The following is a 26,118-nucleotide window of genomic DNA, read 5'->3' as shown; positions in this document are numbered from 1 at the left end:
CAAGCAAGAAAAATCCCGTTAGATTGACCTTTACCCAAGAGACTGCCGAAAGCACACCACTCACGACATCTCTCGAACCAGCCATCTGATTGGCTGAGGCTGAAGCACTCCCAGAATGCTTTGCAGCACATGCGATATGAATGCCATGAGATATACATGTATTGTGTGCATTGTAGTTCTTTGTTTTGGTTGTTTCATTGTTTGCTAGTATGCTGTACAGTTGATGTTGGGTGATAGTTATGGTTTTGATTTAAAACCGTGACTATAAGGGGTGTGTTGAGCAGTGACTTGCCTACATCAGCAATGTGTGATGAAGTGACTGTGAGCTTATGTGGCTGATTGCACTTATTAATGTTGCTGGAGTCTGACATTGACTGGAGAGCGCAACAGTATGTTGTAACATGCCTGTGCCCGAAAATATGGTGCACCTTATGTATGTGTTAAATACAGAAAAGGCATCTATAAAATACGGTACCTTGACTGGAATGCCGCATTGCATTTTATCTGAAGATCCTTGTTGATGTTGCTGTGCAATACATAGTTAAACCATGATTATTTCTGGTGACAACTCATGGCTTAACTTTCACTTTACACAATAACATTCAGAAGAATGTTTGGATAAAATGCAAAGGAGGATTATAGTTAAAGTAAGCCAATTTTAGGATAAAAACTAAAACTTGAACATAGTTATTAGCGAACTTTCCATCATAATAGTCAACGGCTGGATTATTACAACAGAACGTTGGCTTGTAGATCACCTTCCTCTCACAAATCGCGCAGCTTGGTATTTCTTCTTAATTTTTCAAGTTAAATTTGTTGTGTAACAAGTATTTAGTAGGGGGGTCAAGGGGGTCGCAATGGCATAATAGAGGCGCAAATCTCCCCAAAATAAAAATGACAAAGAATTAACGTTTTTTCACTTTTTGCAGGGGATTCTGGTCCCAATTAATCATGAAAAACAAGGCATTACTGCAGTACTTTGATAAATTGCCATTTCTCCTGTTCGGGCATTTTTGGTGTTAACCTGTTCTATTTTTCACTTCAATTTATTTTTAACAAATACAAAAACTCAGGGAGTTACTAATTTCATTTTGCACATTTGTTAATTTATTACAAACTAATCCTAAATTGAGAGAGAGTTGTTTATGTTTTATTCTGGACTTCAATACATTGCTGCAGAGTGACTGTTTGTCTTTTGTTAGATATCTCTAGTTTAAAATGATCAGTCATGTTACATAGAAATTTTATGAATCAAATGTACTAATGTTATCAGTTACTTGGTTTTGGTATCAGTGGGTACTCTAGAGTTAATTGTTCCTAGTAGCAGTCTGAAAAAAGTGGTAAAGGAAGAGCTCTACACTGTCAGTAAGCCAATTAATTTGTACACTTATAAACCGCCAGTGGTGATACGTTCAGGGGAGTTTATGCTTTGACTTCCTGGTTAGTTTGACCCTATATTTGACTCACAAATCACAGACAAGCACACTTGTTCACAAGTTCATATTCCTTTGACCCCTGAGGCTGAAGTCCCCCCAAGTCTGTGCAACCTAACCACCCAGGAGACAGCCTTGGGACACACTGTGCAAGTCTTTCAACCTTGTAAAGACTCGGGACTTCAATGTTCATGACGTCCATGGCCTCAGACACTTATGTTTACACTTTTACAGGAGATAACTATAAAGCCTTGGTTTGACCTTGAATCCAATTCTAAATTGCACCAAGATTTTTTGGGGGGCGGTATGCTTCTTCCCAATGAGGGCAGGGTTCAGTATCTTTCTAGTAAACTAGAGTTCAGCAACTCATAATGCAAAATCAGGGTGGGACAATAAAGGCCTGAAAATGAAATCTTCAAAACAATGTTTTATAGATTTCTGATTATGTATTTTTATGGCTGCCCCCTTAATAAAAGAAAATGAATGAAAGTATTCCAGTGTTGCCAACGGTCAAAACAAAGAAGAAATGAAAGCAGAAGAAAAACTAGACGATGAACAACTGTAGTTATGGCATCTAGCTGCTGCAGGACTTACAGTAGAAAAAGGCATAATAACCAACCAGGAATCTACCTTTGGCCACAATCTGATGCAGGATTCTAGTTAAGGTAGGCCATTTTAAACTAAAATGAAAAACTTTTACGTAGTTAGAAGCAGAAATTTTGTCCATAGGCTGTCAACACAGGGTGCGTTCGTTAATTCCATCTGACGCCCCAACACTATTCTGAGTGTGTGTGTCTTCAGAGAGGCAGAGCGTACTCCCCTTCTATTAATTTACAAACGCAGACTAAATTATAAAAATGACCAAATGACACCTACATTTCTGAAGAGTGACAGTGCGCGCTTGCAGCATATTTCCAAATGCATCCACAATTACGGTACAGGGATTTTGGGGATGAGTCCGACCTCTGCTGTTCTAGTTTTTTTTTTTGTGAGATAAATGGATTTACTGGAGCGACTTACATCAAGTGTAGTTTTTTTGTTTAGATTTTTTACTGGTATAGTCTAAAAAAATATGGCAATGAGAATTTTTTTAGCATCCTTAAACAGTGCTTGAATATGATTTCAGGAAAGGATGTTGGTGGCAACAGTGGGCTCCAACTAGCCTCCAGTGAGGAAGATGAGTGTGTCCAAGTGGCAACGAACAATTTAAAAATAAAAATGTACCAAGGCATTGATGTCCATGTATTATTTGTAAAGATTTTACTTTGAAGTTGTCCTTCTCATGGCATTGCCGGCGTGTTACTGTCATGTATACCATGAACACATGTTCCTGTGACTGGCTTAACTTGTCTTCCCAACGAAGCACACCAAAAAACCTAGGTAGAAAAAAAAAATGCTCCAGGACATTTCTCCATTCAATACACACATGAAAAGTGTTTACCAGTGACTCTCAGGGTGGCAAAGTCACGAATGTAACAGTGTTGATCATATTTGACTTTTTAATTTAATTCCACTCGCATTAAGCGGATATATGTGGCGATTGTAATAATTGAGCCATGGAGATGGTTGATTTGTGATAATCAGTGAAGAGACATCAACTTCCAGACGCATTCTCTAGAAAATTATGTCAACGAGGGACGATCGTTTCAGTTCTGCAAGCATTTGTCCCTCCTCCTGCCTTGAGAACTCTAAGGGGAAGTCAAGTCAAAAATTGTCACTACAGTAATATGTTCTATGCCTCCCTACTGATTCAGACATGGGATTCTGGTTAATATTGTATTTGTGGCATCTGAATTAAGCAGTGAAATCCGCCCATTTTATCCATTTCAGTGGGCGGCCATTTTGGCACTTGCTGTCAAATGAATATGACATCACAGCGCCTAAGGGCTCATGACCAAAACCAGAAAACAGGTGATCAGTGAAATTCGTTACCTAGCCACACCAACTTTTACCCACCTGATTGATAAATGCGGAACCATATTTAACTTTTATAAACACTGTGCCACGGGACATTGGGTTCTGCGTGGATACGTGTCACTTTATGGATGCAGCCATTAATGTAGGTCGCCTATTTTGGTTTCAAATAGCCAATTTTTTTTTGTAATGTCTTTAAATTTTCCAAATGACGGAATGATAAAATTCCTAATAGCCTAGTAAAATATAAATTACAAATGTGCGGATGTACATTCTTGGATATAAGCTCATGTCGTTTTATGTCGTTTGAGGGCGGAGATCACTTTCTCACACTTGGAAATCACCTCTCCAAGACCATATCTTTGTACAACAGATGTGAAACCCAAAACTGCGAATGATGGTTTGAGAGAAGGGAGTGAACATGGTTGTACATATCAGCAGATCTATTTTGCATTCAAAGCAATCAACACCTTGTTGTCTCTGGTATTGAGCATGTCCCCTTGTCAGCTGCACTGGCCTATACTGTCTTGCTCAGCTCCCCCGCTGTCACCAGGTTGGCTTTCATCAAAATGTCTTTTCAGCTATACTGTTTGACCTCTATTTAAGATGTGACAGTTTAAAAACACTGCTTGTTGCATGGTTTTTGTTTTATTTTTTTGCAGCTCAAAAATTACATGGTTAGTTTGGCCCCAGCTGGACTACCCGCCTAAACTAACCATTTCGAATTTGGCGTAGTGCTAGGTGATATGGAAAAAACAAATCTATCACAATATAGGCCATTTTATTTTGCAATAATAATACACCAAAATATATTTATTGTTATGATATAAAATATTATACAACACTATGGCTGCTAACCTTTTCTCACTTTATTTTGATGTGACAAACAGATCTGTATCAAATGAAAAACACATTCAGCAGTGCTGCTAAATGAATCAAATGTAAACAGAAGTAAAGCTGCCAACATATTTTTGCATAAATAAGAGGCATTAAAAAATAACATCTGACAGGTTGCATCGCTCAGTGCCAGCAGGCACAACTTCACCAGGCCGCTAAACTTAGAGGCACACTCCTTAACACTCCGCAAACCTAAACTTGTCATCTCCAGATATTGCCACTGTACTTTGCTCTGAAAATGCTGTCTATGGATTCAAGGTGCTATCAAACAAAGCCAACATTTTTAGAGCAGAACTGTGGTGACAAAAAAGGCAGAGAATTAAAGGATGTGGAATCACACCAAATGTTAAAACCCTCCTTTATAAATGTTACTCGCTCAGTTGGTCTCATTCTCAACTCCATTTACCACATAATAAACGTATACTATAAAATTTATATAAATCATGTGTCATGTAACCCAAAGACTTTCACAGCTGTCGTTTGCATTCTCTGGTCCAAAACCATCCACTGAATGTATATATGATGCAAAGGTTTGACTAGAAAATTGCTATTTCTATTATTTTTAATAAAAAAAGTTAAAATAAAAATCACGCTTGATCACATGCAGAACAACCTCATACCTCCCACCATGCTGCTGCCGCACTCTGTACAGACAATAATTCAGTGGATATGTTACTCAGGGCCAATTTATAATGATTCAATTCACTGAAAAAAAGCTGTGCGTATATATTTTGCAAAAACTGGTGTCAACACATATTGGAAAAAAAAAAAAAAAAAAGAAAAAGAGTCAGTCTCCTCTGGCAGCATGGTTGCACTCGGCCCATGCAAGTATGGATAAAACATTTTGTGCATGAAAATCCAAGTTCAAGTTGCTGAACTTGCCTTTTTATTGCACGATAGGTAGGTTTAGCTTACATTTTGCCTCTTCTTTCGGTCAACACATCAAAATCCGAAGTACTCTCCACAACCTGCCCTTATGCTAAACAGTCCACCCTTCGACCCCCCACCCCAATCCTGTAGACATGCATGATTAATAGCGCTCTGCTTGGACACTCCTTCCACTCAGCACATTGCAGGGAGCCTCTGATACAGGACAACAGTTGCATCCTTTTTTCACACTGGACCTAAGCTCTGCCTGTCGTTCCCCAGTTAGGGCAATGTTACCCATTGAAATTTACAGCTACTAACCAGAACTAGATGGCAACCTCCCTGCGGTGGGGGGAGACACGTTGATTAACCACTGCGCTTTTGATGGCGAGTTTTACAACACCGATGGGTAAAAATAAATTGGGGTATCTTGTGAACTTTTTTGCAGAGCAAGAATGATCTATACATTGCCACATGCAGTAATTATAGATAGAAACAAAAATAACAACAATAGTAGTCATAATTATCACATCTAACATATCTATCAGATCATACAGTTAAAGAAATGGTGTGGCATGAAATGACTATTGAACAATCAGCCACGTAGATAGGTTTCGCTTGATAAGATGGACGTTATCCAGTTCGAATATACCCCCTTTCATTTTTAAAACAAAATACAAAAATGAAAAAAAAAATCTAATTTTCTGCTAATCTCTGCTTTGTTTGCCGTCTACAAACATAAACTGATGTAATGATGGAAGTGGGAAGAGTAAAAACTACAACAATACTGTAATTGCTTTCTATTGGAGTCTGCCTACATAATTTGAACAGGAAAGAATGTTAAATCAATTTGTATAAAAACTACGGTCTAAGGCACAGATCATCAAAGCAACTGAGCTTCAATCAATGTACAAGTATTGTCTTTTGACAAGGTCATAAAAATAATACTAACAGCAAACTGAGAGTCGCTTCCATGATCTCATACTTAAAGCTACATGACCCAAGCATCATGCAGCAGACATGTAAAGAATTTCCATTATGTGGATTCTCTTTTCTCCAAAGGCCATCATGAGTAAACATATTTGCATAAGTGGGTGAGCGATATGAAATATGGTTCCGCCTCATTGGCAGCTACCAGCTGCCTTCTGCTGGTTCAATTGGGAGTGATATATGTGCAAAGATCAAATGGCATGAGAGGGGGAGGTGTGCAAGTCCAAAGTCAGTTCCCATGTGCTCAAACTATGACCCCAGAGACACCCACCAGCGCCTGGCTGACCACAGCTGAGGTCTGAGAAACACACACATACACACGACCTTGAAAGGAGACTAAGATCGGCATCATGTGTGCATTCTCTCTTGATGACTGACATGGCGGTAAAACGCAACGAATTAGGGATGCTGTCTTCAACACAAGGATTGCCATGCGAAAACACAAGGCGAATGAATAAGCGGTACACAAAAAGTGAACATATTCCTGTTTAAAAAAATATATATATATTATTACAGAACCAATGAGGGATTGGGGGGATTGTGCCATTTCTTCGATTCGCAATTATCTGGTTAGTAAATCAGTGATGTTTTTACACCAAACAAATCTTTTGGAATAAAGTTATTTGAGGCTCGTCAAGCCATGGACTCCATTACTGTAATGTGCAACAGAAGAATCCGAAAAGGGAGTAAGGAACTTATGCTTAAGCCGTTATGAAGCTTCACAAACGGAGGAGCAACTTGATGTGTTGTTTCTATAACCAATTATTCACCGCCACTATTGTGTCCTTCACAAACGATTGAATGAAAAAAATCTGAATGTACAGAATGAAATCACTTCATGAAATGATTCACTCCTTTCCCATTTGACGATTAGGTGTCAAACACAGTGGAACCTCAATTTACCAACATCTCTATTTCCGAACAATTACGCACAAACATTTCGTTAAAAAAAAAAATGACCTGTACGTCCATACTATTTTCAGTATTAGAACGTTCTTGACATGGACTAGTGCAGTGCTTCTCAATTATTTTCTGTCACGCCCCCGCTACAAAGATGAAAACAATTCGCGCCCCCCCCCCACCACCATTTTTTTTTTACATTTCGTGCTAATGCACATTTTCTACTTTGATGTTGGATTATGTCAATAAAATGTCTCTTAGAAAAGCTAAATTGGTCAGAAAAATAATTTTGAGAACTATTATTGTGTAGACCTTGAAACTCAGTATTCTGCGGTGCAAATATTGATGAGATGATAAATATTTAAAATGCGTTTGACATTGAACTTCTTCGTTGTGATGACGTCATCCGTTTCCGTGTTCTGGTCTGAGAGCGTCTGCTAAATTGCTAACGTAGCCGGCATCTTATTTTATGTTTCGATACGTAATGGTTGCACATTTCTGTTCATAGCCGCTGGCTCTGCGCCCAAACGCGGTTCGAGTCAGACTACCGTTTAAAGTCGAGATTACACCGAAGCACTTATTACTCCGTAATTCATTTTAGCAATTAGCACGCTCAGCGCCTCTTCGTTCGCCTCCTCGTTTAGAACGCTACTTGTTAGTGGGGTCGTTTTTTGTCATCGCGCAGCTCGTTGCTGTGCGCGGACTTCGATATAGTACAAATAAAGCTCATACTGCTGCGGCGCAAGATAGCTTGGCGCCTAGCATTCAAGTGGCGCCGAAAGAAATTACTTCCGGGACAACGAGCAACAGGGCGCCGTTTTTATTTTTTTTATTTTATTTTTTTTAAATCAGTACTGCGTGACTTGCTGCGTGAACTAGGGGTACAAACAGCAGCTTTGACAATCTCAAAATCACCGTTGTCTGAGATTGCAATTTCGGTCCCAAAACCATACATCGTTCAGCCGTACTACACTGCGTAACACATTGTCGGAAACTGTTGTAAAACTACTTGTATTGCTCCATGTAGGTGGAAATTCCGCTAGTGCATCCTCAATCATTGACGTGGTAGCCAAGTAGAAATTCAACAATAATTTATAAATTTATAAAAAAAAACTTTTTCCCAGTTCATGAATACAAAGCTCAGTTGAGGTTTACATGCACTGTGTAAACATTACTGGCTCTGTGCATCCCACATCGCAGGTAACTGTTGTTTTAATTGCTCTAAATTAGCCCATAGTATAGCTCCAAAGAAAGAGAAAATTGCAAATGAGATTGTTATTTAAGAAGCCTAAATGCATCACTGTTGGAAAAAGGATATATCGTAACATTAATAAAACATGGTGTAATCTTGCGCCACAGTTTGGTTTAAAACATTCTCTGCAACTACTACAATAACAATAATAATATAATAATAATATTATTATTATTTTTATTATTATGCTGTAGATCAAATTTGTATAGCGCTCAGCTCAAAACCCAAAAATGTTTCACATCGGTGCACACAAACAAAGAGCAAAAAAAACCAAAACTTGATCCTCGGTGGATGCAGCATGGCGGCATAGTCACAGCCCTTCTATGGCGCTGGCTAGCATTGGTACCAGCCAGCATCTGGCCGGATTCCCTCTTCGTGAGGTTTTGTCGTCTAATATTCAGATCTACAGTAAACTATTTATGACTGTAACACCCCACCAAGAAGAAGGCCAACTTCACAATAAACCTTACCAAATAATATATCGACATCAACGCATACATATGCTTTAATTTTTAAGTTATTCCCAGCGACGAGTCACGTCACAACAGTTGACTTGACTCATCTTCCAGACTGTTTGGGCCATTTGCGGTCACAAACTGTTGCAAATGCAACACCAACACTACGTCCTGAAATTAACATTCAATCGTAAATTAAGGACTTAATTATGCTGACATTGTCTACTGTGTGGCGACTATTGCCAGCCTTTAGTGCTCGCAAGTGCTAGCAGCGCTCAAGTGCTCCTTAGAGGATGGCAAGAGCCGTTGGATTACTTTTCAAAGGCAAGAGACGTAAATGACTCAGCACACTTTGATGCTGGCAGCAAGACAAAATTGCCGTTCCAACTTATCACTTTTGAACAAACCAGGCTTATATAAGCGTGTTGTTTCAGTCGGCAAAATGGCTATACTCAACATGTGGATTTCTTGTCTGTTGATTGGATGCATAATCTTTAACTCTTTACAAATTGTTAGCAGATATGAACTATATACTCCAGAAAATGATTAATATATTTGGGGATTTGCAATATTTGTTCAAGTTATGCCTTGGTTTGTCTTTTTAAATCAGCTTATGCTTTATAATGAAATGCACTACAGTTCTATAAACTGACAGTATCCTATGGTGCCAATTCCAGACAATTAGATGTGTGCTAGAGAATTTCTTCAGTGTTGGAATCAAATGGAGTAAAGCTGTAAGTCAAAAGGCCACTCAGGTTTTGCACCACAGGGGCTGTTTTGAGCTCTAAACCTGCATTTGTATGAATAAGAATGAAGGGATTTACAATCGACTGTTTTTTCTGCAGAAAAACTGACCTCTATTGTAGCAGAGAGGTGGGATGGAATTTTTAGAAGGCATAGGCTGGAGTGACAGGATTGAAATTTGAAAAGCTGAGACTCTAAAATGTGAACAAAGGATATTCTCCATGTAGCCATACTATAAAAAACTATTTCAACAACGCAGCACAATAACATTGTGCGAGATACCAATGTGACAAAAGAGAGTATAAGACATGCATTTTGTAAATTGTAGTTTGAAGAAACACACGTGACTTATGACTTAACTTTTCACATTCTATTGTTAAGATATGCATGCTATGGAAGACTAAACCATATCAATAGTGCAATATTGTTTTGTCTCAAAAAGAGAAATTATTATTGTAAAGAGATAGGTCGAGAATTTGAGGGTGGATCTCTATTCTCTTCCTTGCATCGCCACCGTCTATATCAGGAGTGGGCAAAGTTTTTGATTGGCGGGCCACAATGGGTTCTAAAATTTGACAAAGGGGCCGGACCAGGAGCAGATGGATGGAGTGTTTTGGTAACGTCACCTCATCGGAGAAAAAAAATAACATTTAAATTTTAAATGAAGGGGAACAAAGGATTACAACAATATATATGCCGTTGAAAAAACACAGTATTTAGAAAATAAAACATTAACAAGGTTTATTAATTTAATTTTTTTTAAGTTCGACAGACCGGATTAAAACGGCCCCGGGGTCATAGTTTCCCACGCCTGGTCTATATAAAACAGCAGCTCGGCCAAAGGAGAAATAAGATGATCCATAAAGCACGGTAACTATCCGCAAAATACTTGCAGCATGGTTGTCAACTTGACAACAGAAGGCAGTGTTTGTCTGTGTAGTATACATTGGATAATACATTGTGATTACCTGCGGCACTAGAGATATCGCGATATTTACAATACCGTCACAGCCGTAGTGAATACTGTAAACATCTTGGCATTGACAAAATTATTCCATAACTTTACTTTTTTTATATTTAGCTATTAACTGGTAGTTAGAATCAGGAGTATGTGGTCTCCAATGTTCAGACATGGATGACAACGCGTATGATAGGATTAAAAATAAATAAATAAAAATGGGGATGCAGTCACAGTGACCAAGAACAGAATAAGTGGTATAGAACGCGTAGGGCTGGAAAAAAAAAACACAGATTAGCTTTAAATTACTCCTGATGCTACTTTGTACTGCGACAGTCAACCCGACCAAGAGACCGAAACTGCGTCATCACACAATTGTGTTAATGCAAGACATACACCACACACTACCTAACTGGTTGAGGCCAATGAGCAGCCACAATGCCTCGCCGACCCATGTGTACCCTGCTGCCTTGGACAGAGTGAGTGAAATGGAGAGCTGACGGATCACGCCACATGTTCAATCAGTGACCAAGCCTTTCCAATGGTGCTCTCATTGTTTCAGTCCAGAGAGAATTTTCAAGGAGATGATGGAAACTTTTTTCCTCCTTTAAAAAAAGAGGGCAACACTTCCTTTCCCAGAACAATTTATCTCTCTTCTTGACAAGACAACCTGCTATATTTACCCAACTAGAATCACAGATGATATACTTCCAGCTGCACAACTCTCGAGCTCTGTGGCACATGGTCCTGTCAATCATGCTAGGTCGAACAGAACAGCCGTTAGCCAGACACAGCGCAATAGAAAAGAAACAACACAGCAGAGACCTGGCCTGGCTGAAAAATCTTGAGGGAACCAATTCATATTTCTCTCCCTGTTTGCCTTCTGGTGTTAGTAAGAGCAGACACACACGCTTGACTGAATGGAATTACGGTGCTTTCATAATGCAGGCAGCTGGGGCAATGTGAAAGCTTGGGAGCAGCAACCAAAACACAGCCCACCCACAAAATTTTCTAACGAGATATCCTGCGCTCCCGAACGCCAGATAGCAAGAAGTAAAATGCTATGCTGGGGAAGAAGAGAAAAACTCAAATCAGTATGTAAGGCACAGATCCCATCTCTGTGGAGGTTATTTTGCCTTCCCTTGTCTTCCAACAGGGTATGAATGTAACATTTGAGGCAAACTGCACATGGGAATTGGGTTTAAGGGTCCTAGACATGGACTCATTATTCTAAGTGTCTCCCTTGACAAGTACGTTAGTTTAGTTGTGATAAAAGTCAGGTCAAATAGGAACGCCATGTTTTCATTCATTTATTCGTGCCAAGAGGTAATGGGATGACGGGGGGGGGGAAAAAAAAAAAAAAAAAAAAAGAATCGGGTTGACCAACTTGGTAAATTTCTCAGCCAGCAGTGCCTGTCCATCTCACAACGGCTGAGGCATTCCCTGGAGACAGACAACAGCAGCGTGGGTTAAAGCTGCACAAGCATCGTGTAATGACTGTCCAATGGCCTTTCACTGTTGCAACTGGAGATGAAGGGCTATGAAAGCTGCCAGGTCTCATTGCAAAGGCATGACAACACACAGTATTGTCCAAGCCAGCTCAAGTCTGTCAGACAGCACTGCGCAGCATATAAAAACCCAAACTCATTAAATCATGTCACTTCAAGTGGTACAAAAGAAAACCGGCATAGCTTCCGGCTAGACAATTTGCACAATATATAACATGGCAAGGTACATCAAAGTCTTCAGGCTGCCGCACACTGACCGACCTCTCTTCAAGATTTGGCAACAACTGAGACTCAGCCAATGGTTTTTCAGTGATTCAAAATCACAGTTACACACCGTGGCAACGTCACATATTAAAATGCAGAGGTTGGCAATCCTCATCATGGGTTCACCTTCGTCTACCGTGCTAGAGAATACTGGTAGCATGGGGAGGTACATGCAGCTCAATCAGGCTGCATAAGTACTGTAATTCTTGTGAAACATAATCAGAATCAGAAAGCCCTTTATTGTCATTGTACTCAGTGTGCAACGAGATTAGAGATGCGAGATTAGAGGCACGAAGATGAACATTCTATTTCCACTACTGGAAAAAAATGCCCACATTTATTTGACAGGCAAAAATTATCTAGCAAAATTCTGCAATTATGCTGATTTACAGGGTCTCCTGCAACTTGCACATTGTATCAACGTGCTTAGGCATCACTAGCACAAACCTTTTATGTGACTGAGTATTTCCTTCAGGTGGCCAAAGCTGTTCAACAAGGGATCCTGTTCTTCATCCTGGAAAGAAAAGAAGCCCGGGAGAGCAAAATCTAAATCTTTCAATTTTGAAAATTCCTTATATTACATTACATTGCGAATTTAGATAAATCTCTCCCCATAAATGTTGGTCTATGAGAAGAAGCGACGTCAGCACCAGAGTAGTGATTTTGACAGCCTAAATGCGCGGAATAATTTATCTCTACTGTCTTTGAAAAGTAATCTGATGGCTCTCATTGACCTATATGGAGCGGATGAGTGCTGCCAGCACTTCCTAGCGCTAGCCAGCGCTTTGTGACGCTTGCTAGCACTCAAGCCGCCACAAATGTTGGCAACAGGCACTGGAAAAATACTTTTTCAGTGTAATTAAGTGAATTTTTTAGCACCCTGAATTGGCAATTATTTCAGGACGTTGTGGGGTTGTTGAAGTTGGTAGCAACAATTGACAGCAAATGGGCCCAACAAAGTCAAATCAGCAGTTATGCCGCGACACCCCACTGGGAAGAACTTCAAAATAAAAGCTTAATTAATCACTGATGTCCATTTATTATGTGGTAAGGGAAGGTTTATTTTGCGTTGGTGGTGTGGTACAGTCATGCAAAGCAGAAAAAAATATTTGGTCAACTTGACATCTTGGCAGTGTACCCAATGAATAAGTGGGTACCCGAGGCAGAAAAAAATGCCTCTAGTGTTTTTTCGACTCGAGTTGCCGGAATTATTCGAGAATTCGTTTCAGCCCTATTACTATTCAAAAACTCTTCGATGCAACAAATGTGATACTGTTGTGCCAGCCTTTTTATTGCTTAACCTGAAATAATTTAATATTCCTCGTGTGGAGGATTTGTTCCCATAAAACTCAAATCTTGTATTGAATGGTTAAAAGTCTCATTAGGCCATTCTCATTCTCATGAGAGAAGTATGAGGACCACCTACAAGTGTACTTATTACTGTAAAAGGTGAATATTTTGGTGGTTCATATCACCACTTTAATATATCTAGGATAAGATGTTCACTTACCAAGGTAGTGTGAGTGTTCCACCTTGAGTTCCTCTTGATAGCCCCGACAACAGCAGTAATTTCACCCTGGATGATGTAAATACTTTTGTCCACCATGGTGAGTTCTGATGGGAAAATGAAAGTGTAAATTACTCGTTTTGAATCACCAACTAACTCAATATTATATGACAGAATATAAAGTGCATTTAGGCAATGAGGAAGCACTAAAGCGTAAGCATAATAAATTAATTTGTAGATTTTTGCTAGTTAACCGAAGCATCAAGTCAAGTAAAAATTTTGAAAAAGTTGGGAGTACATCTTGGAGCAATGGAGCTATAATTAAATTTAATACTACTTAAAACAGTGGCAGCCAACAAGAAGGCAGAGCCTGGTCCACCTGACCATCAAGGCCACGAGCTTTCAGGTTACATTGCTGACAAAAACTCAACTGGATCAAAGCAGACTCAAAGAAGATGCCTAGGCTGCAGATTCCGAGCTGGTCAGAGAAACTACAGGACGGCAACGAGATTTCATCAGGGGTCAATATACTGGGCAAGGCAGAGGCATTGATTGGGCCCCATAAATAAATAAAAAAATGACTGAACTTGACCACTAGTTTTTTTAAGTCCATTAATCACACTGACAGATGCACAACATATTCCTAATATCTTCCTCACACCAAACCTTAAACACTGTTAAGTCCCCTGTGGGACAGCGTCAAACCAATGCCACAAGGGGGCACATCAGGAAAGACACTTTATAAAATCATGGTACAAGCAATCAAAAAGTTTAAAAAAACATCCAAGACCCGACACAGATTGGAGAAAACACTTGCTTTCCGGCTTTGCAGTCAAACCTAGGTTGAGGACTTTTTGATTTATTGACTTTCGTTTTTTATTTTAAGCCAATCATAGAGAAGTGTTCCTACTGTGACCAAACAGAGATGGTGTTACAGACACGCTGCGGCACACGCAACAAAAAACAAAGCAAGATGAGCAAACAAAAGAAGCAGCAACCTCACCTCGTGCCACACGACTGAAAACACACAGGATCGCAAACAAACAGAACGCCACCTCGGCGACCATAAACAAAGCTGTCACAGCCATAGGAAGGTGGAAAACAAATTCGCAGCTCCAACCAAAGCGGTCACAAGGCTCCAGCGATGGAACACAGTAGAAGAAAACTTTGATCCATAGGGAAAGGGGAACCTAGAGGCACACGAGTCCATGTGCAAGAAGGTTCTGAGGGACTGTCTTCCGGGTTTCAGAGACTCTTAAGGCCTCTACACATCAATCAGACGTCGGCTATCGGAAAGTCGGTACGACGTTTGGTGTAGCATGAAACGCCATGAAGTCGGGACCGTTGTTGGGGGCGTGTTCGGCCGATTCAGCATGTAGAATTATGTCAGGCTGTCAGGCTAAATGAGCAATGAGATTGGCAGTTAGCTAGCGAATCAGTGCATTAGACAATTACAGGAATTGACGAAAGCGGGCAAACGTTGGAAAATGAAGCCATTTCTCAAGAACTTAATGAACTTTTCTAATTTTCACACCTTTATAGACATAATGGCTGGATGGACAGTAGAGCTCGAAAAAAGTAATCACTCTCATTCACTAAAGACTGCCGTTATTCGACGTTGTCAAAGTCTACGCTTTTGATGTGTGTGCTTCTGTCATTTTCCAGTTTGACGTGCCAACGTCTCGGCCAGGCATCACCAAATGGCGGATCCGGACCGCGCGATGGTTCGGACCGGACCCATGACCAATCTATGATGAATTTTTTTCAGGGCGCATTCACAAACGTTGGCGCTGCAATTCTAGTTTATACGGAAAAGGCGTCACTGATTTGAGCCAATCAAATCTTTTGTTTACGATCCACTGCCAATTGCGCAGCAGACCGGAAATGAGTGCTGTTGACAGTATGCCGTGCTAAAAAGTTAGCAAGGTCGATGCGTGTTGTTTTGAATGAATGGATGGAGAAATTTAGTTTCGTTCTGGCTGTAACCGATTCAAAACCAGTGTGTATCATATGCTCCGAAACCGTCGCAACATTGCGAAGCGCCACTACGAAACAAAGCACCGCCCTTTTTTGCAAAGTTATCCGCTGACGTTTGAGGTGAGCGCACGCAAAAACATCGAACTTCGAGTGCAGTATAACAGATTTTTACATTTTCGTTTACATCCCAACGGCATGCAAACGAATGTTCACTAAAAGTATCATGGATTTTGGGGAAACATAAAAAAACATTCAGTGATGGGGAAGTTGTGAAGGAGTGCGGTTGCACAAACATTATTTAAAGGCAAACACAAATCCCAGATGTGTGGAATAATCGACCAAATCCCAATGGCCCCTGACTCCTTTCCAACCCAGAATTAAGTTACTGGCAGGGCAGTCACAAACTCATTTTTCTCATTAAGAGAAGTTAAAAAAACATATTCAAAAGAAAAGGTGGTGTCAAAGCTCATTTTGAATTAGTTTTTCATGAGGACAGCCATTTTTATTGATTGTGTACTGAACATGTTGACCTGTTTTACTTGGATAATTAGGCCTTCCGTTTTTTTAGGCTGATAACTCTTTGATTTAAGAAAAAAAAGGTAAAAGATGTTAAATCAATGCTTAGCACTTGATATATTTCTGCAGGAGATATTTTACAGTTTTTTTCTGGAAGTGGCAAACTTAAGTTCCTGGAGCCACATTTTCTTGAATGTGAAATAAACGCCTTATATTTGTTTGACTGGCAAAGGTGTTTAATGGGAACATTGCTAAATATTTAGTATATAAGTGCGCTCTGTTGAAAATGACTAAATATTGAAATTATATAAAAATGTGAACATAAGCTAGACATTAAGGGAAGTTGGACTTTGGTTCGGACTTTTTAATTGGAAGAAATTTTAGTTGTGGACCTCTGTGACTTTTAATTGAATACCTCTGGTCTAGGCCAACGCAACAGTTGGTGTAGACGCCTTTCCACATGCCCTGGGTCACTAATGACATGTGTTAATTTGTAGGCCTGTCACGATAATATATCGACCCATCGCTCTATGAGAGATAATGGACATGACAGTTATTTTGTACTCGATGAATTGTCATTTACATGCATGCTCGTTTACATTTCATCAACATTAACTCGTGCTGCATCAATCAAAGTTGGGGTGTTCCGATCAGGGTTTTATGCCGAATATTCAGCTACCGATCGTTCATGAGTAAGATCAGCCGATACCCATCATATGGATTACCTGCTCATTTGTTAGTTTTAGAGCGAATCACAAACTATTATTTAATTAATTGATTTATCTGTCGAAAATTCAGCTTTTTTTTTGGTAAATAACGCACGGTGATATTATTCTGACAGTACTGAGACCACACGTTATAGAGGGTTGGTTTCCTACGTTGTCAGTGACAAGTCTTTTTAGGTACATTTAAACACTTGCTGTTCAACTCTTTATTTAACACCCACCCACTCATTCATTCTCCTCGGCGTCTTGTTCCCACACAGAGTCCTCATTCAGCGAATGTTTACTCCGCATATCCACAGCACAGCCGTCAGTCCCATACAATCTGTCACAATCCACGCAAAACACCACACGTTTTTCAAAATGGATTGTAATCACAACAACCTTTTTGCGAACCCTTTATCATAAGCAAAACAGTTCAGAAAACCAATCTTCGAAGTGCTTGTGCCAAAAAACACTTGTCAACACTGGCTTGAAATTCCCTCTATTTGCCAGAATGAAATTGGTCCATTTACGTTCCCTATTTATATTTGTATATCTATTTATATTGTTTTTGTGATTGGCACTGAAAGGTTGATTGACGTGCCGGCCACGGATAATTCCACCGAAATCAGACAGTCCCAACTATTGAATGATAATTACAACTACATACTGCTCTGACTTTTTGCTGAGTGGAGCCAAAGGAAGTGTCAATTTCTGGTGCAGTTTATCTAATCAGGTGGACAATGCACCAGGAGATTACTTGGGGCATGTCTATTAATACAAAGGGCAGTAATTGAGCAAATATGTTGCTTTACAAAGATTTGTGTGAAGTGAATACAGTTAGGGTTTCCCTGGCTTGTGAAATTAGAAATTTGATGTCATTAATTCTCAAATTTTGGTTGTGTCGGTATAAGTTTTTCAGGTGCGGGACTGTCATTAGGTTTTGACTACTTGTCCCTTTTTTATGTTAAGTTGTTATAGGAAGTGTTGTAACATACACCCGCAATAGAGTTTTAGCTGTTAAAACAACCACTTTATCTTTTGTCTACACTGTATTTTTTTTTAAAAATGATTATGGATCACAACATAATAGAACAGAGGTGTGCGCAAGTGATCAATTCTACAACAACACTTTTTTAAAAATATTGGTGAGATGATATAAAATAGGTCCTCCTCAAAGACATCAAAACCCAATATTGGTTAAAGGAAGCAGAATCCAAATCCCAGGCTGCTCATATTTGAAGAATACATGTCAAAAATTGCTGGATTAACCTTTTACTTGTGTCATGGGAACCATTTCAGATAATACTTATACTTTAAAGCAAGATAAAGTATGTGCTGAGTAGGTGGAACCACAGTCTTGTACATTGATGATGAGCACCAAGATATGACTCATAAAGGGAGAAGATGATGGGCCTGTACCATACTCTGAGAATAACGTCGAACATCAAGTTTCTGTTTGCCTACTTTGTACTTAAAATTCAACACCCGCTGGCCGCCTCCTAAAAAAAGAAAACATGAACGGTAATATTATTCGGTCTAGAAGACAATACCTGTGGTAGAGGTGAGCCAAAATCACAACAACGACGTGTCAGCTCAAGTGGCTTAAAACTCAAATGACAGTTGATAAAGTAAAACAGTAATCGTCCGTCTGAATATTATTCCTGTTAAGTATTTTGCTCCTGATATTTAAAATATGAGTGCCATAAAGTGGTAAATGTTATGAATTAAACAGTAAACTGTATATAACGAAGAGAGGGGATTATTTATTTGGATTTTTTTTAATTTATATTAGTTATTTTAAATTTCCATTTGGGTAAAAATTAAAAAATTACAGCACCTAAGATTTGAATGTTCAAATTAAGGAAATGACATTGAGATGAGACAATCATTTTTTAAGTTGCACGATGTTGGAAAAACATGCAATATGGGGGGAAGTAAAGATTAATCAAAAATCATCATATCGATTTAAAATGTATGTATTATGTAAAAAATAAAAGTATCGATTTGCAACGCCATATTAACCAGAGTTCCTCTCTCATGTCTCTACTACAAAACAACCTGCATACGCACAATGCCTCGTCCGCAACACAAATGCGCATTAGTGGTAATTCCACAGTGGCGGGCCGTGCATTACCCAAGTAGGACTTCAGCGAATAAATTCCCCTCATAATGCCATCATTTATGACACCACAGCTGGACAAATAACATTGAGAGTGACACTTATGTACTACTGAGTGTTGCATGATATTAATGTAGGGTGACATTTGGATATCATTACATCCCTATTGATAAAGATCTATATAATATTACTATAAATTAAAGAAAGTAAGGGTGAGAAGTCATGGTGTGTTGTCGTAGGATGGTATATCATTATTGTGGTGGAAAATGGCCTACATCGTGTTAAAAGTTTTTTTCGCCCAGCACTGGCCCTTGGTGCTCTTAAAGTGACAGTAGCAAGCAATGTTCCTTATATATCTTCAAGATACGACAGCTAGCATGGCAGCAAATTACTCCCTTACCTCTATGGCTTGGTTCAGTCGATCCAAAAGGGGAAATATTCCTTAAAGCATGGTCGAACACTTGCCGCTCGTGTTCCTTCAAACGTTGGTGCCACCCATCTCCTCGCCCCCCGATGTGTTAGACAGACTCAAGTGAAAAACATGTAGGTATATGCATGCTCTTGGCATTGTTGTTTTTTTGATCATCTGATGACAACCTCTTTGTAGTTTCTACATCTGAAGAGCGAGTCTTTTGATCTGCAGCCTTCTTGCTTTTTCCTTTGCCCTAAACAGGCACGTTAGTTCCTTCTCAGTGTTGTTATTCTACCTTAATAACAGTATTGACTATGATCTGATAACATACTTTTGACAGCAGCTGGCGATTGCACGTCAATAAAGTCCCTCACAAGACCGATAATTTATGATTAACGGCCTCAGACCCTTGAACAACAAATGCACACAAAAAGGCACGAAAAGATTTCTCAAGTTAACCCTTGGATGTCTCTAGATGTTGAATTATAAAGAACAAGTTGACAAGAGATGAGCATAAAATGAGTGAGCCAAGTTGAATAATTTTGGCTTTGGAGAGCTTTAACGTTGCTACGTATTAATAAACATGACAAAAGCTACAGCCGTCCCATATCAAATCAAATTAATATCCCACGGAATCGAACCAAATTGAACCGTTCCCCTTGAAAAAATATGATGCTTGAATTATACAATATAATACAATTTTATTTATATAGCGCATTTCACAATAGCTGGAGCTGTAACAATGCGCTTTCCATATGCCGTCATTTAGTCTTTCTGTAAAATGACATCTTATATAGCATACCATATACGTCAACAAACATATAGAATAATCTTTTAATGGAAAGATACACACACCTAGTTGTTGTGCATCTTCATATATAAACCACACTGACACTAAGAGGCAAAAGCATGAACAGCGTTAACCGCAGGTATTTATTTTTGTATTTATTAAATGCGGGAGGCATAGTGGCCGACAGGTTAGCACATCTGCCTCACAGTGCAGAGGTCAAAAACACGATTACGGGCTCCCGCGATTGGCTGGCAATCGGTTCAGGGTGTACCCTGCCGACTGCCCGGAGGCTACAGCACACCCGCAATCCTTGTAAGGATAATCAGTTCAGATAATGGATGGATGGATAGATTTTTTTTTTAATTTCTATTATTATTTATTTATTTTATTGTTTTACTTGTTTCAAAAGTATTTACCAGATGTTCTTTGAAGTTATATTTAAAGTTGAGTTTTGGTTGTCGGATAACTATTAAGTCTTGAAGTCAATGAGTAATTGTTTCTTTTTTTTTTTATATATATATATAATAGCCCAGCTGGAAGCTGATTATAAACAAAAAGCAGGAAATGAATGGCAGTTGACATGCAAACTGTTATCCAGAATTCCAAAATTTGTTTGAGCTCAAGTTTAACCAACTCAAAAGTTTTAAAAAATGCATTTGAAAATAGCGCACAGGGACACGCATATTAAACCGGTTCTGGCTGAGGTAGCCGCATAAGACCCAGCATTGCAAAGAAACTAATTTAAGAATAGCTTGATTTCTCAGTTTATACAATAATCATTAGCGCCAAAGTATCAAGATTGCACCAAGCAACATTAACAGTATGAATTTATCTCGAACTATTTTCAAGCTACAACCCTTTGAAATAATGATAAAAATTTTTTATATTTTATAGGATACAAAAAACGATGGCGCCTAGAGAGTTGAAATTCCTGACATGTTAAAAGGTCATCCATCCATGCATATTTCTTTCCCAAAGCATGTTCACGTTTCAAGTGTTGTCATAATTTCTATCAAGAACATTTGCTGTCAGCGGGTGCTACAAATAGTTACGTTGTTCATGCCAGTGAAGACAAGCTACCATCACAATGAACAATGACCAGTGATTACCATAACTCGAATATAATCTTAAAATACCTGGAGCAAAACCAGCCTAAAAGACTGACAGGTGCAGTTAGCGACCAATCTCAACTAGCATGTAAACTCGCTAAGATTGGCTTTGCATTCATCGTTCACCCAGCCTGTAAACAACACGGTAATGTAAAAGTAATGCACGCGACGAATAGGGCTACCCCAAAGGTTAAGCAGAAATTAAAGACACCTTACCTGTATATGTGACTTCTACTTCGAAGATGGAGTCCCGTAGAAGCTAGTGACAAACTAGCTGTGCAAGCTAGCAGCTAGCCGGCCAACAGTGAGTGGAGAAGACCAGGATTCAGTTCAGTTCACCATAACGTATAGACAAACTACAATAATGGAACATTCCACAGCATGATGGCATACGTCTTGTACGCACCGCCGATTCATTCGATCAACAGTAAATGACGAATAATTAAGAAAACTAAATCACCCTGCAGTGGCTGTCAGTCTAGTCTTGGTAAACACACTGACGTGGAAAAGCAATGCGCTCTCAACCGCGCTTGATAACAGCATTTTGATTGACAGTTTTGCGGTAAAAGTTAGAAGTGGCACAATAAGGGAAATTAGACAGCTAATTTTAATTGATCATTTTGCTTACGTTTTTCAAATGCCACATGATCTGTTAAAAAAATAATAACACAGAACATGACCTATAGTTGAGAAAAAATAGGGGCGGGACAAACACAGCAGTTACGTTAGCTGAGCTGGTAGGCGGAAATGACGTTCTCTTCTCTTGCGAGTACGTTTTCGTTGTCTGCGTGGCTGTACTGATGTATAACATGATTTCCCTCTGTGGAAACTTCTTTTCAAACTCACAATTAGATTATATAGATTGGCGCAAAACATAATTATACCCCTTACTGTTCTGTGTTTCGAATAGGGGGTGCATTAAAAATAGATCACAACAAATACCCTTGCAATTACACAATTTCCAGGTTTAAATACTTGAATGTACGCGTCAGAGACAATTACTGGTAATAAATAAATAAAATTACAAACCTCCATTCTATTTATGATTCAATATATGATAATATATGAAAGAAAAACAGCATAAACAACAAGTGCCAGTGGTGTAATTTATATTTATTTTCTGCAGTGGTAGCTCTGCATGCACATTACATTTGCTGTAGAGTTTCTTCATTGATTATCAAATTAATCAATATCTATTTTGATAATCCATTAACTGCTATAGAAACCTTCTTCATCTTAATATTCTTCAAATCCTTGGAATTTCAGCCTATTACCAGCAAAAATTCACTGATTTGTGTCATCCACCAAGAAAGCAAACTGACAATCTTTTTTGTTTAATCAAAGTATGGCATTTTCCAATGTCGGCTTTTACATTTTTGTTTATTTTCTGACTTGTTGAACTGAATCAGTTTGTTGGTGCATTTTCTGAACTGTCAGTTTCAAATAGAATCAGAATCAGAATGTGCTTTATCGTCATTGAACACTCAGTGTACAAAGAGATTGGAGAGCTCCCCTCTTCAGTCCAATATAACAAATATATATACATATATATATACATATATATATATGGGGGGGGGATTGCTTCAACGATGATTGTTGCTGATGATTTTACTGCAACAAGTTTGAATGTGTGAAGTATACTTCATAATTGCATCTGAGGAAGACGTTGGCTGTAATTTATGTGTCAACCGGTAAATTGGTTCTAATATAAATATGGTGGAAACTCAGACATGGTTGACATGATCAATGTGGGACTGTCTATTTGATCACTTATGTTGTTTTGTTTAATGGCCCAGACATGCTTTTTTGACCGTGCAATAGACTGCACGACAGAGTTGAAATATCTTGGCGGCTATCCTTTATGCTTTGCAAAGAAACTAAAAAAAAAAAAAAAAGCAAATATTTTATACATATCCTTGTAAGAAAATGTCTTCCACAATGAGTTTGGTTCCCAATCTGTCTACCGAGCTTCTCTCTACAACTTTTATGACATCCATTTGATACTTGATTTATCCTCCTCACAGATTCCATTAATATCACAAGTGTCGGGGCAAAACCTTGTGCCTCCAAAATAGTCACTTTTCAGGAGACACCCAAAATGGCAAGTTTGTTCAACCGTATTGCATCATGAAAGAGACAGAGGCATTATCAACACTTTAGAAGGGCCAGCAATGTGTAAAAATAACACCCATGCATGTGGAATGACCAAAACCTACAATACAGATTTTTTTGAAAAATATGAAATTCACCAAATGTGAATTATGAAGTTTTGGCTTGACGCTAGCAATATTTAGATATTTTTTGGGGGCATTGGAGGTAAGCGGTAATGTTAGAGTATATCTGACACTGCACAAAACAAGTGTTTTTATTGGTTTTGGTTTAAGTCAACGATGGTCAATACTTTTTGTTACAAAGTCATAAGGGCACAAATAAGAGTAAGGACCCGTTCCCCCCACCCGAAACGGAGAGAATGTACCCTCTCCTCCACCTGGGTGAACCCCAATGTACAGGGACAAAAAGTATGTCCACACCTGCTCGGTGCCTCTCACCATTGGCAACTCCAGAGTTAAAGATATTACAAACCCTCTCGCGGGGACTGGTACTTGAGCGCAATCTGTGTGCGGAGGTGAGTCCAACAATTTCCAGTCGGAACTTCTCTGCATCCCGCACTGGATTGGGCTCCTTCCCTTGAATTCCATGTCCCTAGAGCTAGCTTCTTTGGCCATGGATCCAATCGCCAAGGTCCCCGTCATTCCTACACTCCGAACCCCTGTGGCCCCTACCACATGTGATGGATCCACGTTGTGTTTTCGGGCCCCATGGATGCAGGCCCAGCCACCAGGCACTCGCCAATGAGCCCCATCTCCAGGGCTGGCTCCAAACGGGGGCCCCGGTGACCCGCATCTGGGCAAGGGAAAACATGAAAGAAAATTCTCACCCATCATAAGGGGGGTTTTGAACCGTGCTTTGTCAGGTTGGACCTGTTTACCAGGTGACCCTGCCAGGGGTAAAAAGCCCCAGTCACATTAGCTTCTTGGATCATTGTGACACACATACCCTTCAACCTTGGTAAAGTGACAGATCATGGAGGGGAAGTACTTTGTTTTCAATGAATATAGCTTTGTACTACCTGAAAAGAAGCATGCTCACTCACCAGCATATTTAATTTTTTTACTTAATTTATACTTGTATTTACAGTATAGTAGTGCTTTTTATTTAAATATATACTGTGTTAGCTTCAGACTCATCCGTATACCCGAGTTCCTACAAAGTCTTGTTATGTCGTCACTGTGGAAACAGAACTCGTTTAGGGGGCGACCCTAATATAAGGATAAAATACCTACAGTGCTTACTTCACTTGCCAGATAAGCGTTGTACAAATCTAGTATCATAGTAATCACCAAATCTTAAACTATTTTTGTAAATATCTGTTTTATATTCTGTTCTTTGCAAATCTTAAACTGATGTCTGTTATCCCTTGGTGCAATCACAAGTCAAACATTTGGACTGGATACACCGTAACGTCATGAAGCTGACCTATTTACTTTATACAAAATGTTTGATCACCTGTGGGATTTGTAATTTCCATCAATTGTCTGCAAACATATGCATTATATTTTTAGGGTTAGACGCATGTGCATTATGGGTTGAGTAATACTCCTTAAATCTGCTCGTTCAGTCTTGTGCAGTGTAATCAATCAATTCCCTTTGACCATGTCTAATTTTCCTTAACTCTTGAATAAATACATTTCACATCATTATGTTAACTTAAAGTTTCTTTAATCCCAAGAGTACACCATCTTAAATAATTAAGAAATATCGCTCACTCGTGCTACTCGCCAAGCTGATGACAAACTAATGTGCGATAATGTATAATGGCATATTTAGAATGTTTGGTAAAGGTTTGTTGGACCATCTTATGCTAGAAATACCGGAATTAGAAGACCATAATTTTTTGGGGTCCTTGGTCAAAGTTGGTCCACTGGTTTATTATTACTTGTATAGTATAGTAAGAATCATTGTATAGTACTGGTCAGAAGTGCATACATCCACTGACTTTCTCTTACTTCGAAAAGCATCTCTACTTGTAAAAGTCATTACAGTAAAGCCCTCGCAATATTATGGTGCGCTTTTGCAGTCCTGGTATTCCACTTTTTTATTCTATAATCGTTAATAAAGTTCTTAAGGCATTCTTTATGCCACAATACATTGTTCTTTCTCTCCCCCATTATAGTTTATATTATTTTAAAAGTGTGCCTAAAGACCTTAATAAAAATAACTACCATAAATGACGTGAAAACATGCCAAAAGTCACTTAAACAAGACATTCCAGTTATGCAGATTTTCACATCTCGGGGGTATGGGAGTGGGGTTGGTTTAAAGACTAAAGCCTCAGGTATATATTTTGTATTAATATAACGTTCATATTATGTTAGTGCAGAGTTAGAAGCAATCAAACAGAGAGTGTGAACATGTCACATGTTGCCTCACCATCTGGTTAATTGTCTCACTTTAAGATGTCACCCAGGATTTTGCAATGGTAAAATAGGTTGAAAATATTGCCTCACCCTCACCCCCGCTTTTTTTTACTTGAAATGGAACTTTGAAGTCTAGAAAATGTTTATCACTGAGCTTGAAAATATCATTGACCATTGCAATTGAATGAACATTTGACAGAAAATGTCACATGCACTGGATTAACGTTGGAAAGACATGGCTCTCAGCCTCAAATGCCCATTTTATTTTAATGAAACATGAAATGTTTTATTGTTACAGGTCTGAAATCAAATACAAATGAC

General features: G+C 39.0%; 1 protein-coding gene across 2 annotated transcripts in view; it reads right to left on the bottom strand.

Annotated features, from left to right (window-relative positions):
- gbf1 (golgi brefeldin A resistant guanine nucleotide exchange factor 1) overlaps nt 1–21,978 on the bottom strand; it is an 89,602-nt gene extending 67,624 nt beyond the window's left edge. The window contains exons 1-3 of one of the 2 annotated variants that reach the window (XM_088304575.1): nt 21,536–21,978; nt 13,693–13,796; nt 12,630–12,696 (exon numbers count right to left, since the gene is read on the bottom strand). In XM_088304575.1, the coding sequence (XP_088160701.1) occupies nt 12,630–12,696; nt 13,693–13,788 (163 nt within the window). In that variant the 5' untranslated portion in view covers nt 13,789–13,796; nt 21,536–21,978. The remainder of the gene's footprint in view (nt 1–12,629; nt 12,697–13,692; nt 13,797–21,535) is intronic. The other variant, XM_088304576.1, reaches the window with a different exon arrangement.
- Between the last annotated feature and the right edge of the window lie 4,140 nt (nt 21,979–26,118).

The sequence above is a fragment of the Idiotropiscis lumnitzeri genome, chromosome 9, assembly GCF_059441095.1.
Source record: "Idiotropiscis lumnitzeri isolate Australia: NSW breed Sydney's pygmy pipehorse chromosome 9, RoL_Ilum_1.0, whole genome shotgun sequence".
NCBI classification, from domain to species: Eukaryota; Metazoa; Chordata; class Actinopteri; order Syngnathiformes; family Syngnathidae; genus Idiotropiscis; species Idiotropiscis lumnitzeri.
This window is presented reverse-complemented; position numbering and strand designations above follow the sequence as displayed.